Consider the following 15,877-nt stretch of genomic DNA (forward strand, 5'->3'; position numbering starts at 1 on the left):
TGGGTTCAGTGTTAATCTACACTTACTTTTCTGTGCTGAGCAACTATTTTTGTATCAATTGTTATTTATGTTCATAAGCGAAAATACAGTTCATTTATATCGCAAGAATTTCTTGTAAATTTAGTCCAGTGTTTATTGTTCTGACTGTCCCTACGACTGGCAGTAACACCATGGGTATTGATGTGTTGTTATCAATTGTCACTAAAGTTCAAACACTAAACTGTTGTAAAATATCTGTTGTCGCCTGTAACATCATGGGTATTGATGTGTTGTTATCTGTATGCCATCGACCACTTTCTAGATCAGCTGCTGGACTAAGAATGATAGATGCAACACTGAAATTTAAAACATAAATAATCAAAGTTAATACAGAATGTAATATGGAGTCATTTTTATGCTGTATTCATATACTATACTATATGTGATATGATGTGATTACATTTTTATGTCATGTTATGATTTATGATGTCATGTTGTGGTTTATTGTGTTATGTGATGTAATTATGGTGTCATGTTGTGATTATGGTGCCATAATGTGAGATAGAATGTCATGCAATGTGATAGTATGTGATGGTGTCATGTTGTGATTTATGATGCCATGTTATGATTGTAACACCAAATTTCTTTTGATTCTGTCTGATTTCCTCTCTCTGTCTGATCTGAAAAACTCATCAGCAACTTCAAAAACATTGTGATTACTTTTTGATGTGTTATGGTTTATGCAATCTGATTAAAATCTGACAAGAGGAGCTGATCCAAATTAAGTACATCTTTTTTTTAAAACTTACTTTGGTAATTTGAGTAGATTAACTAGTTCATTAGCTCTGTCAGTAACAACCAATTTATTCTCTTCCTCTATATCACTCTTTCGTTGTTGTTGTGCTATCTTGCTGAGACATAATAGAACTCTTGGTATCAGATCCTGGCATCTTGAAGCAAGCTGAAGAACAGAAAAGAGAAAATTTGAGATGATGTAATCAAAATGAGAGAGTTGAATCACAGACAAGTAAGCTATCCTATTTGTCTGTGGTTCAATACATAGATGGTACATGGTTACTTACTGTAATAAATGCAAATTCATCATTAGATCAAAATTAGTGCGCAGAAGATTACTCTATATAGTTACCCTGGTAACAGTACATGCATGTTTTTAAGTGCCACATATCAAATACTACAACAGTATACTTTCCATAGATCTCCTGAAATGATTCAAAGGTGAGACAGGGTATAAAAGGCCCCCTAACTTTGTGGGGATTATTGTCAAACTTGAATACATACAGTAAACAATGTAGCGATTCCTCTATGAAAATCAATGACAACAATGAGTAGCTGGTGGCATTTGGTAATAAATTTGGTATGTGTGGACATGTGAATGTCTTGGGAATGTGTGTGTTGTTACAGAAAGTTGATATTTATACATGATTGGACTGGGGCTTGTTCATTACCTGTACTGAAAACCATTACTATTCAATACTCTTAATTATTTAAGATTGAGAAGTCAAGGTGCTAACGACAACCAAGCTGGTGGTGAGCCCCGCCTTTAAGATTTTGGAAATGTGTCATTGCTCAATAATCTATCTAAGAACCAAATATGTCCTTTAAATTTATACCAGCTACTTTGGAGAATTGGTAGCTTCATAACCTCAAAAAGTAAATGACAGCCCACATGACAACACAACCCATAGGTTTATACATTAGGGAACTTGGAAACCCGCCATCTTCAATATCCTAAATGTTGCACCATGGGAAATATGATGATAAATATGAATCAATATTGTTGCATTCTTTATAACCACAAATTATGACCATTGTAGGAGGTTTATTCTAATGATAGCTCCAGATTAGGTATTATGATAACTACAGATAATCCCATAGTCCTTTGCATCTGAGCATGCTATAGTCGGGATTGCAAGGTCCCAATTGGTACCAATCAAATCATTTTGACTTATCAAGGAATGGTCTGTCTGTTGTAAGATGTATATCAAAGCCCAACCCCTGACACAGTGACAGTAGAAAGATGCAATCAAATTGATAACCATGCAATGGTTTGACTTTGTTTCTCTTACCTTAGCTACTGCTGACATCAAAACTGTCAGTAATCTGATTGAATAATGTGGTTGGCCACTAGTAGCATGGATGGACATTGAAATCTCATAGCACAGTGTCTCTAAACTCTACAACAAACATAATATGAAATAAATGAGGACTGATTCAGTACAAATGATGCAATACAGCAGGTTGCAATAGTCTACACACTATGTAATAAGAAACAATGTGTTGCAAAATATGAAAAATCTAATGTGATACAGAATACATTACAATATATATGATGATACAATGTCAAACAATATAGTCCCATAGAGTATAGTACAATTCAATTCAATATGACACACTGCAATGAAATATATTGCAATACGACCATTACAATACATTACAGGACACTACCACACAATACCACACAATTTAACACAATACAATACAATACAATACAATACAATACAATACAATACAATACAATACAATACAATACAATACAATACAATACACACAATACAATACAATACAATACAATGCAATGCAATACAATACAATACAATGCAATGTAATGCAATTCAATACAATACAATACCACACAATTTAACGCATTACAATATAAATATAGAATACTACTACACAATTTAAAATCTAAATTAAAATCTGATGAAGTGCACTGGTGTGATTCCTTTATTTACCTAATAATATTTCCTACATTTTGTGTCATTTGTTCGTTTTTGTTCCGTGAATGAGTGCCTTGTTCCTATATCTCACACAATATCATAGGAGCTCAAGTTAAAATCCTACAAGCTGAGTGGATTTACTCAACTAATGTCTGAGAACACATCTTACGCCAATACATACGGGTACAGTACCTCAGAATGCTTTGTTTGAAAAGAGCTCAAACGCTGAGGGCATATTGTTATTGTTTGGTGGTTCTCTTTGTGCCAATTTCTATCCTCAAGTATTATATTGTATTTAAGATTTAATAATAAAGATGGATTCTGATTGGCTGCATGTATACACAGGATTTGAATGTGAACTTCTATGGTATTGTGTCAAATGTAGGTACAAGGTGTTCAGTCATTGAACACAAAAGAATGTACAAAAAAGAGGTAAATAAAGAAATTGCGACAAGTTTACTACATCAGATTTTAATCAGATTGAAAATGACCCATAATATGGCATAGATTTACTGAATACAGTTACATAAAAATGTAAAAGTTACAGTTACCTCATAGTATTTTGATATTATCTCTGGAGTACATCTATCATCATAGGTACTGGAACAGTATTCACCAATTATCCAAACCTGCATGAACACAATATTGTGAACATTTTAAGCTCACTAGTATTCTAACACAGTTTATACTTGACGATACAAATTGTATATGGAATCCTAGCACACAGAACTAAACTAAAGAACCAATATTTGGAATGTTGAATGTTCCTGGAGCAAGACAGGTTTGCACAAAAAACTCAGGGCTCACAGCAGTAATCATGCTTTCAAGATGTTTCTGTACTACTTCTGGATAATACTGAAACTGATTAACATGTATAATGTCTAATTATTGGTATTTTAAAAATTTTCAGTGAATAGACCACCACGGTTGTCAGATTAAAAAATAAAACTGTAACTCCAGTTACAACTTGCACAGTTTTAACATAGTGACAGATTCAAGCATTTGCTCAAGATTTAAACTTGCCACTACACTACCTCACAGATAGTATTGACCACTAATTAACATATACAATGTCTTTTTTAGAAGTAACTGACCAACTTTTAGTGAATATATATTTGGTTACTTCATGAAAAATATGTCCCAGTTGCAGCTAGTGCAGGTCTAAATTCAGAATTGATTTATTGTTAACAATAAGCAATTTGCCAGTAGTGGCCATCTTGGAAAAGAGTGGCCATATTGGATTTTCAAGTGGCTAGCATTATTTTCATAATCAGTACACTAAACGAAGTGCAATTACGAATTTTCATATTTGTATCACAAAGTGAATGATTACGTCACTTATCTGCTCCACTAATTGTAGTGATAAAGCTGATTTACAGTGATGCAAAATTATGAAATACAGACAACTTTATAGGAACTTGAAATTATTCTCACCATATGTATGAAGAAGTCTTCCCTACCAGTCACATTTCGTAGACCGTCAATGAAATCCATTAAATCAGATCTGACTTCAAAGATCAAGCCAGGATGAAGTTTAAATATTGTGCAAAGATTATCAGCTAGCACTCTGAAAGGAAATAGAAAGAGGGTTTATCACAACAAGTATTTGTTGAGGGCATTTTCCAACAAATCAACTTGCTAATTCATATTCTGAATTTTTACAATGAATATGGCTGACACACACCCATTATCAAGAAAGTCAAAAAACAAAGTGATGTGTAGATGTGGACTACTATGTCTCAGACATTGATTCCAGCAATGGTTGAAATTGGCTGATGCATGTCACCTTGAAGATAAAAGTCAAGGTCAAATGTCAAGGTTTCATCATGAAGATCATCATGGATAGTATTGAATGTAGACATTCAATCGAGGTCTCTACCTATCTAGTTTCTAGAGTTAGTGGGCAAAATGTAACTTTTACGACAGACATGGCTGCCATTCGACCGTTATCGCAAAAATCTAGATCAAAGTGATGTGCATATGTGAAAAATGATATCTGACATTTATGCCAAGCAGGTTAATTAATATTGGCTCATGCATTTTAGAGATACAATGTACACTTTAATAATATTATGCTTATTTGATCTGTAAGTTGAATTATATCTGTATAGGTGAGGTTGATTACACATAACTTGAGTACAATATACCGAATCAAAAAACGGAAAACAGTTTTGGAAGAGCCAAAAAAAGGTGAACATTTGACAAGCCACTACAGCTTCAAGTTATACACACGCAAACTCAGCCCCCAATATTTCACACAGTCCCCTATAATGTAATCAGTATGGCTTGTATAATATTCCAAATATATACTGTGACTGACATTCACACAAAATACCAATACAGTTTCTTAGACCAGCAATTTTTAATGAAACACACACACACACACACACACACACACACACACACACACACACACACATTCATAATGCCTATAGCACTACTGAACCTATCTACAAAACTAGTATAGTTAGCTGAATATTGTATCTATGTACTGACCTTCTGATATCTTTTTTGTAATTTTCACTGCCATAAATCTCTGCAGACCTCTCCAGCATAACTGGTAGCAGTTTACATATCAAGTCAAATGTGGCATGTTCTACAACTGTCTGAAAATATAAACTGATAAACAGACAGTCAGTCAGTCAGTCAGACAGACAGACAGACAGACAGACAGACAGACAGACAGACAGACAGACAGACAGACAGACAAACAGAAAGATAAAGAGATGTACATACACACACACAGACAGACAGACAGACAGACAGACACAGACAGACAGACAGACAGACAGACAGACAGACAGACAGACAGACAGACAGACACAGGCAGGAAGACAAAGAGATGTACATACAGACAGACAGACAGACAGACAGACAGACAGACAGACAGACAGACAGACAGACAGACAGACAGGAAGACAAAGAGATGTACATACATACAGACAGACAGACAGACAGACAGACAGACAGACAGACAGACAGACAGACAGACAGACAGACAGACAGACAGACAGACAGACAGACAGATACACAGACATTTTGCCAAAAGGGTCATGTATACATAATCTTTTGTTCAATGTGAAGTACTTACTGCAATAAGATAGAGACAGCTTGGCCACACACAGTTACTCTTGGATGAAGTCTCATATCTGATACTAGTCTGTGCAAAACATTCAGTCTGTTAAAGAAAATACAGAATCAAGTGACTGTCATATTGATGCTGTACACTTCAAGGAAATCCAGGTTTACACGATACGGTCAAAGTGGCACAAGCTGAGTTTACCTTTTGCTCATGAAATACACTAAACTTACTTAAAATCTCAATTATACTATTAGTATAATACAAATGTCAATGTATGCCTTCAATGACATTACGATTGCCTTTTGGTTTTGTCAGAATAATTCATTGCCTTCTGTGGATTGCTAGACATTTTTTGATACATATAAAAAATTATGTCATCAGCTCATTTCTATGTTATATCTTTATATCCGGTTTGAGCTCAGTCAATTACAAGTGATAGTTACGTATGCTTCAGTAAGTAAAATACTATGAATGACTTTTAAATATGCAGAATAAATCTTGCTCACCCAAAAACATATAAACTCAGCTTGTGCCCCTTTAAATGGTTGCCCTAGTTAGCATCCAACAAGTTTACACTATAGGGTTAATATGGTTTCCCTATAGGACACCAATTTACACTACAGGGCAGCAGGCAGAAAACACTCCAAGCATGAGTCCAAATACCCCTGGTGCTATAGAAATTTGAATGAATGATTGATTGATTGATTGATTGATTGATGATTGAGAACCAACACTGGAACTCACATGGCATGGGGTTCTTTTATTATTACATGTTTATCCTATAATCCTATAAAACAGTGAATTTCAGGCACACATATCATAGTATGTTTTTATCCATGTAGATACATTCTACTTTTTAAAGTCAGTGTGCTTCTCCCCTCACCCCCCCCCCCTCCTTAATTTATGTTTACCAATATTCCATACCTGTCAATAGTATCTCCATGACCAGCCTTGGCTCTGGTTATAAAATGAAATAATGGTTTATTAATTGGTGTCAGGTACGCTTCTATGGAACCTCCAGGTACAATTAATAGTTCACCACCCATTGGACTAGATAGGTCAAATCTAGAAGCTCTTTGCATTACCTCTAGTGCTGCAGTCATACAGGGTAGGTCAACAAGAGTGTGGAATACCTAGAAGAAACAGTGCATCAAAAATTGATATGTTGAATTTACTTTTAACATTCAATTTACATTTTATTCGTATGAATATATATCCTCAATCTATACTTACAGACATGTAATTCCAATATATGCACAAATAGATGTAAAATCTGAATTGATAGTATATTCAAATCTACAGTTTACATATATAGAATTCATTTACACATGAATATTGTAAGCCATACAGGCTCTATATTCTCTATATTCACACACACACACACACACACACGCACGCACACGTGCACACACACACACACACACACACACACACACACACACACACACACACACACACACACACACACACACACACACACACATACACATTCAATCACCTGACAACAGTTCAGTAAGGTGAGTCTGGTGGTACATTTTGAATGTTTACCTCGATGGCAGTATTTGGGGATACCATGGAGGGCAAAATGTCTACAAACTCTGTGAGATAAGTCCTTGGATTCCATGCTAATATCTGAAGGAAAAGAAATAAAAGACAATTAACTACAAGTACTACAAAACTAATGAAGGAATATAGACAATTAACGACTAATACTAGATGACTAATATTGGAAGAAGATTATTGGAAGCCTGGTACATCGAAATTAACAATCTGTCACTTAATGCCAATGCAGGAGAGTATGAAATTCCATAATCTAATTAGCAGAGGTTTACAGCTATATGTACAAAACAGACCAGCACTTTCACACCTGTACATTTTGAAGGTAACCTTTTCACCCTTCCAATTAATTTATTCAACACCTCCAGCAAAATCAGATAATTCTGTGCAGATTCAGTTAGACCATAGACCATACACAAAGAGTCTATTTTTAGACAACAGATATTGGAGTTTCTCCAACATCTATGTTTGGACTCTGAAGAAGGACAAGTGATTTGTCCGACGTATGTCTGTTTCTCCATAAAAAGTGGAAGAAGAGAAATTGTTTATGAATCAAAGTGATTCCATGGTGAACACACACAGTTGTAACAAATGTGTGTACCCAATTTCATTATTTTCAACCCAGTGCTTTTGAGATGTTATGTATATAGACATGTGGACACACCAACACACTGGCAGACATAACCATGCACCACTTTTAAACAGTGCATCATACCACTCCAGTACATAGACTTCATTATATCTGAACTTTTCACAACCAAAACAAAGACAAACAATACATATTACAAACCTTTAATATGTTTGGGAAGTACTTTTCCATACATTTAGTGTGTAGACATAATAATTCCAGGTTGTCTTGTAAAAACATTACGATATCAAAAGCTGACGATGGTTTACAGTAATGAATAGTAAGCAGTTGACCAAAGAATGCATCCAGTGACTGTTGACAATCATACATCATACTTTCACCTGTACAAAACATAGTGCAAATATTACAAAACATCATTCTTAATTTTTAAATCAAAATATCGTACCCCTAGGCCTCCAATGACATAAATGTATGATATGGTCATTGACTAGAAAACAGAAATATTTTAAAGGGGTAGTCTTTAACTTTATGGTATTTAGGTGGTAGAAGGTTTTTTTCACTGTCTGAGACTGGCAAACTGAGACTGGTCTCAGATGGCAATTTTTTACAAACTGAGACTCTCAGTTCATGGTCTCAGTTTAATGTTTTAGGTACCCTTACATACCACATGGCTTTTGAGACTGGTCTCAAATGATTATTTTTTGCAAACTGAGACTCAGTTCATGGTCTTAGTTTAACGTTTTAGGTACCCTTACATACCTCTATTTAGTGGTTACTTTAATTTGTTTCATATTGAGATATTCCTTTGTGATTCCAACTCTAAAATGTATCTTAATAATATCTATTATTACATCTGTACCAAAGATTACATGCACTGGTGCACATGCATACTAGTGGTATTTTCACTGCAGTGCAATACTGAAAACATTATTGCATACTTGAATTGCATGCAAATGATAAATGATCGCGCTGTGTGATTCTTATGATTTTTATGGAAATTTGCAATTTCAGATAAACGTATGTAATAATAACAGAACCCCATGCCATGCCAGTTCCAGTGTGGGTACTCTGGGGTATTTGCATTTGTGCTCAATTTTTGCAGTGTTTTCTGTGGCACTTTCAATTGCTATGCTCGTGAAAGTACATGTGCAGAGAACACTGCAAACTCCCATGCAAATACCCCGAGTACGCCACACTTGCACTCAAGTGTCATGAGGTTCTTTCATAGTATCCAGTGAAGCTCATTATGATCTGATGGTTAGACTGGCTTTGAATATGCAAGTAACTGGTTTGAGTCTAGACACTGCCATTTGCCAGGCTACTATAGTTATCATTTTGCAGGTAGTATCAATAATGAATGAAACAACTGGTGTATTGACAGCTGTGTATTTGTATGATACTTACCATGGTTTAAGAAGAACTGTATCAATACTAAATGTACTCTTGGGTAATCCATATTATCACTGATTTGAGAGTAAACTCGTTTTATTGTTGGAAAAAACCTTGCAACCATCCCAGGGTCTTCTTCACACAGGATATTTAATACTGAGACTGCTTCCACTAGACACTGTTGGTAAAAGGCAAGAAATGATTGCATGGTGTCAAACAGAGTAAATTATTGAACTTCATCCATGGGGGGGCGGGGGAATCTGGTGTCAAGTGATTGTGGAACTTCATTTTCACACTTCTAAACAAATTTAGGAAAATTTGATGCCTTCAACGATAGCAGGATTTGTATTACTACTGAGATGTAGATAAGTTGATTAAAAGTTACTTCTAATGTGATATACAGTGCCTGGGTTTCCACTAGTATTATAGTGTATGTACTGTACTACGTTTTAACATTGCATCAATTGTAGCGGTGTCACTACAATTTTCATCATGGTTTACATCATACATAAATGTGTTGATGGTGCACTTGTGAATGTTTGTTTTGAGGAGGGGGTTTTGTCCTAAATGAACAATGTTTGTTTATTAAGTTAGTGTTACATTGTGCAATCATCCCTTATATGGATTGTACAAAGTTGACATGTAATTTGGTGTCATATTTTACATTTTATTACTGAAGTTGTTCCCTTCTCTGTAGGCCAAATTACACCTGTCTATTGTTACCTGGTAATTCTATAGTAGAACCACTAATTAACCGTCAGTTTACGTATCAGTCAGTTATTAGTTATAATAGAAGTACTCACTGCATGCTGCAGGTCAGCATCCTGTGGTTTCAAGGGTTCTGTGAATGTATTCAAATATAGATGCAAAAAAGGATATTATTAAAAGGGGAACATTACTTCAGGAAATAGAGAGATTTTTTATAAACTATGGATTCTACAATTACTTGCAGGTTGATCTTGTGTGCCTTCATAGGGATCTTTGCTGTGTGACATTACATCATAGGAGTCAACAGAAATAATATATTCATGGTTGCAAAACGAATATTCATGACTCCCCAGTGCCTATCCCTTAAGTGTAAAACATCTCTCATGAATATATATGTGATACCAAGCAGCATTAGTCAAAGTTGGTTGACATACTTACTTCTCTCACATTGGTCTATAATTCTCAGACAATATTCACATGTTTTTTCTCTCAAGTTTTGTCTTTCTCTGTCACTTGACCCTCTGTTACTTCCTCTCGTCAATGGAATAGCTGCATGTGGGAGTGGTTTGATGTCAGAGGGTGTCTCTAATGTTTCAGTCTGTGTCTGCAGTAGCCAACTTCTCAGCATAGAGAAACCATGGATATTGAGTAGTTGATCTGTGCTGAAGTACTGGCCTATACTCAAAATGGTGAAGATATCCCTAGATGGTACACCATCTATATCTGTTACTAAGTTATCCTGTTGGAAATCAATTTATCATGCATAGTGTAATTTGCCAGTAAATGAGACTAATAATAAATGTATCATTCACATTAGAAAATGTCAGTGTCTGCACTGCATACCACCCCTGATATAGTGTGTAACTCTCATTGTTTAATAGTCCTGAGTCTAACGTTATTAACTCTCACATCTAAGCAGTACTGACTGTACAACTCTCACTGTTAAGCCATCCTGAGTCCAGTGTTCAACCCTCAATAGTCCTTTCCCTACACTGTGTATAACTCTGAGCCTACCACCCTTACCCTATAACCTCTCCCTCCCCTCCCACCTACCTACCAATCTACCCACCCATTTGATCATGGCATTCCTATCTGACATCAGCAGCTTTGCAGCAGGGAGCACTCCTGGTGCTTTCATCTGACAACAGCAGCTGGGGGACTGTAGCAGCTTGTAGCTGAAGACACTCTTGTTGATAAAGCAGCCAGATGTCTTGGTAAATACAACAATAAAATACACATACCTGTTCTCCCCTGAACAGCTTTCTACTGAAGGGGTTTGGTGCTTGGTGTATAGAAGCATTCCTCAGCCAATCTGCCAACTGTGAACTCACCACTTGGACTTGTTCTGAAATGAGAGATGAAAACTTTTCTAACCACTATGGCAAGCCTTACAAGTCTTCTGTGTTCAAAACCCCCCACCCCTACAAGCCTACTGCACTGTTAATTGGTGAATTTTTTGTTAGTAGATCCACCCATTGCAGAAAGAAATATAGACAATGATTAATATATGTAGTACAAGACAATGTCATATGAAGACATCATTAGTCTGACTAGACAGTGTCTCTCTGATAATAACGATGCTGATACATTAAGATGTCCCCCTTTAAATAGCTTTTATGACCCCCACAGACCACCAGATCTTTCACATGTTAGTACAGAGAGTAGACTGTTTGACTTTTTATCTCAAATATAAATATATGACCAGACAGCACCATCAAGTATTAGCAACAAAGGGTTGAAATGTTAATATCTTTAGTAATGTCATGTCAATACAAGACAATAGGGAATCTGATGGGGAGTTGACAAATTTAAAGTCCCCCCCCCCCCCCCCCATCCATCTGGCTTTGAATGTGTACAACTCTGGTATATGCCAGTATGTTGTATAAATATAGCCATGTACTAACCTAGAATCCAGGTGATTGCGGATTAAAATTTTGATTCCCCACTTATGATGGGGAAATAACAAATTCAAAACCCCCATCCGCATGGTTTCCAGGCTAACCATTCACTTACCAGAAGAAAGCATATCTTTATGTAACATCAGTAGACTTGCAATAAATCCAACCAACGTTGTCTGTATTTGTCTGTCAAATCCTACAGTAGAAACCCACCTCACTATCAAAGGTATCAGTGTGTCAAAATGACCCAGTCTCCGACCCTGCAAACAAAACACATAAACTGATGAAGCTTCGGTCTTTTATTACATATTAGCCTTAAACCTGTTCATCAGGTCGGTAAAATATATTAATATTACGTACTCTGACAAAACCTGTCGACCTGAACAGGTGAAATGTTATTTGTAACTAATAAGAGCCCTTGGTCATGGTACAAGAATTTATACGATTAGACCGACTTGGCCAATCAGAGGCCTTGATTTCGGTTGGTTATATGGAGCCATAACCCACTCTTTCTTAGGGGTGTGACCTATATTACGCTCAGCACTCAATTTGCATGCAACAAATTACACAAAATTTTGAAAAAGATCCATTTGAGCCAATCATGCCGTAGTATAAGTAAGATAGACAACTCGTTCGGTACAGTTATGTACCCAAACTCGTTGACTATCTATTACGTATTATTACATGTACTATAGTCTTATATTGTTTATTATCACAGAAGGTTCCTGGAAAAGTATGACTGGTGGTGGAATGTTATCTTTGCCAAATACATCTTGTTTTCCTGACAATGACTTAGACATCTTATCTCATACTCGTAGATGAACTAAAGTTATATGAAGAAAGACCAATCAGCTATTTGTCAACACATTAATGAAAGTGGTCATTAACCTCCAGAACTAACTTCAAAATTAGTCAAGATCATCGACAGGGAACAAAACATGGATAAAAGAAGACTATTGGAGGCCATGTACATGAAAGTCGATACTTCACATCGTCCCCCTAACTTCAGTCCATCAGTAGAATACTCCTTTGAAAAATCTATTTTCAATCATTTCATGTACCCGTTAGTAACAAAAGTTGTAATAGTAATGTCACTGTAGATTGGTGGAATGTCATATTTTCCTACACTGGCATTAATTGACGGATTGTTAAGTTGCCACTGATTGGAAAACAAATCATTAACAATACAGCTAACAGAGGTGCTTGTTTCCTTTGTTTTTCTAATCAATCAGAATGAACCTTACAAAGTGCTTTATATTATTTCCAATAAGTGACAGTATGGGTCCTAATGTTTCCTTTATTTTCTTACTAATCCAGAATGAAGCTTATTAAGTGCTTCACATTATATGGCAATAAGGACATTTACCTGGTTATTAATCGCTGGTAAGATATAAGGTATTTGCTTTGTAAACTCCAGTGTCTTAAAGTCTTCAACTGACAACATTTCCACTGGACAGTATTCACGTAATACGGTAAGAACTGCTAAACATAATCGACCACTTCCTTGGTTAGGTTCTGTTAATACTTTCTTCAGTTGTGTCACTAAATCTTTTGATAAACTATCAACGAGATAAAAACCATTATTGATTCTAGTCTTTCAGTTTTAATCACTACTCATTTTCCTGTTACTTAAAACATGATGAGGACTGGGTAATTATTTTGGATTTTTAATTTATAAAACAATTTCCTACTTGAAAAGGCCATATGAAACAACATATGCCAGGTCCTTTATTGTAACTCAATAAATTGCAAAAGATTAATAAATGTGTAAAATGTTTGATATTATACATACAATAACAAAATTTTTATACATTTTATTTAGCTTTTTGCAATGTATTGAGTAACAAATACAGACTTGGTCAATGTCGTTTCCCATTGATTTTCAAATTAGGAAGCCATAATAAAAAGTTTGATCATTCAAAAAACTCAAAATATATACCAAATCGTCATCCATATGGCCACTTTAAATTTAAGAATCTGAAACAGTTTAAATCAATATTATGTAAAACAATAGAATCACACTGGTAGTACAAAGACATTAATTATACACATTAGCACTTTAGAACACATTAACTTACTTTCTACCAAACTTTACTGAGGAAACAAGACCAAATAACTGTCGGAGTTGATTTAAAACTTCACTTTCTCTCTCTTTTGACTGGAACATCCAAGTCACTTTCTTGTTGAAGTCTTTGAAATCTTCCTCACTAATTCCCCTATCAAGATGAACAAAACGATTATGTTATGTTTGTATATTAAATATAAACATGTGACCTGTGAAAGTGAATTTAACACAATGCAGTTCACTGCTGCTCAGAGAAAAATAAAAATAAATATAAAGACATTTAAAAAATGACACACAAGAATAAAGGTGTCGAAAAACGTAAAAACAGACAAAACCAAACAATCAAGTGAACACTATATATTATAGTTTCCCTGCTTTCAAAAAATCATATAACTTATAAGTTACCATTTCAACATTGTACATAGAATGCATTCTTCATCATACCTTTAGATTGCACTTGCTCATGATTGAAATGTCCCAAGGCAAACGAGTATGACATTTTGACACTCTTTTTAAGCCTTTGCCAAGTTTTGGATATCAAATCTCACTCAATTTGATTGCCATGGTAACCATGGAATCCACTTTCGACAGTGTTATTGGATCAGACACTTTCAGAAATATTAGTTAATTAATTAATTAATTAATTAATTAATTAATTAATTAATTAATTAATTAATTAATTAATTAATTAATTAATTAATTAATTAAGAGATCATTTACTGTAGGGCCACACATTATTCATTTATTTATTTATTTACACTAGGGTAACAGTATAAACAAGTATATCCCACACCCCCACAAATAAATGTACCGTCTCAGACCACTAACTGAGCAGTCACTGCACGGTAAGGCGTAACCCCGTTTGCAAGCTGGAGATGTAGCTCTGGGAACATGCTCTTCGGAAACGTCGCAGATAGACGTGTCTGGGTTCTCAAAGTGCATATTTCCAGAGTTAGACGAGAGGGGACGACAGTGAGAACCCGTATCATCATCAAATTATTTTGATGGTGATATTTTGACCCGGGTATTTTGAAAATCAAAATATTCCGTCTGCACGAAGGAGGGGGGGCGGGGCATATTTGTCCCCCTTCCTTCACGAGACGACGCTCATGTGTGTTTCAACAACCTTTGCAAAAGCACTACGAATCAGGAATACTATTCACACACATCATTAATTGAAACGATCTCTTCTCACCTTAATTGCTCGATAACGTTTTCGACAGCTATCGAAGTACACAAGGGCGCAGCCATTTTGTTGTGTTTATTTGGTTGCAAGAATCTCCTCCAATTCCTCTGCAACGCCCTCTGTGGCAACTGGGGGCTCATTAGTGCCACTCGGGCTCCAAGCAACAAATTTAAAAAAAAAAGTTGTCATTCAAAAAAAAGCAATGGCAAATAGCTAGGTTGGTAACATCCTGGAAAATTAACCCTGACTGTTGTGTTACATCAGTAGCTGTCGACGTTGTACCTCCAAAAATTAAAACAAACTTGACATTGTCAGAATCGAGTCCCAATTTACTCCATCTGCAAGCAGGACTCCATACCTCCTAGCCCCTCAAAACCACTTAAGTACATACATTATTTTTTTATGGTGAAAGAGTGAATAAGAAAATGAAGGTAGAAATCATTCTATAACTATACCTTATGCTGAAAAATATTTGAACAAAGTAAAACTCCCAAAATGAGACACAAGTTGGAATTGATGTTTCTCTGAAATTATGCATTAATGTAGGGGATGTAAAATCATGAAATGAATCTCCAGGACCCAAAGGTTATGAAAATATCTTTATTTCCCAGAGTTCCATTCCCCTTTGATTAAAAAAATACAGGCATTGCACATCCATATGGATTGCTTGAAGAAACCACAATTTT

The 15,877-nt window shown here is 35.5% G+C and overlaps 1 protein-coding gene across 1 annotated transcript; it reads right to left on the reverse strand.

Moving 5' to 3' along the window:
* On the reverse strand, window positions 1-15,331 carry LOC144447694 (AP-5 complex subunit zeta-1-like). The gene is made up of 19 exons (XM_078137773.1): window positions 15,201-15,331; window positions 14,019-14,156; window positions 13,307-13,499; window positions 12,056-12,200; window positions 11,284-11,387; window positions 10,481-10,781; window positions 10,138-10,175; window positions 9,350-9,512; window positions 8,465-8,504; window positions 8,147-8,330; window positions 7,348-7,431; window positions 6,724-6,932; window positions 5,809-5,895; window positions 5,214-5,336; window positions 4,152-4,284; window positions 3,269-3,346; window positions 2,067-2,174; window positions 789-940; window positions 1-335 (listed from the first exon to the last, which is right to left on the reverse strand). Exons 1-19 carry the CDS (start codon window positions 15,329-15,331, stop codon window positions 209-211), a joined length of 2,538 nt encoding a protein of 845 aa, XP_077993899.1. The 3' UTR covers window positions 1-208.
* Between the last annotated feature and the right edge of the window lie 546 nt (window positions 15,332-15,877).

Source organism: Glandiceps talaboti, chromosome 16, assembly GCF_964340395.1.
Source record: "Glandiceps talaboti chromosome 16, keGlaTala1.1, whole genome shotgun sequence".
Classification (NCBI taxonomy): Eukaryota; Metazoa; Hemichordata; class Enteropneusta; family Spengelidae; genus Glandiceps; species Glandiceps talaboti.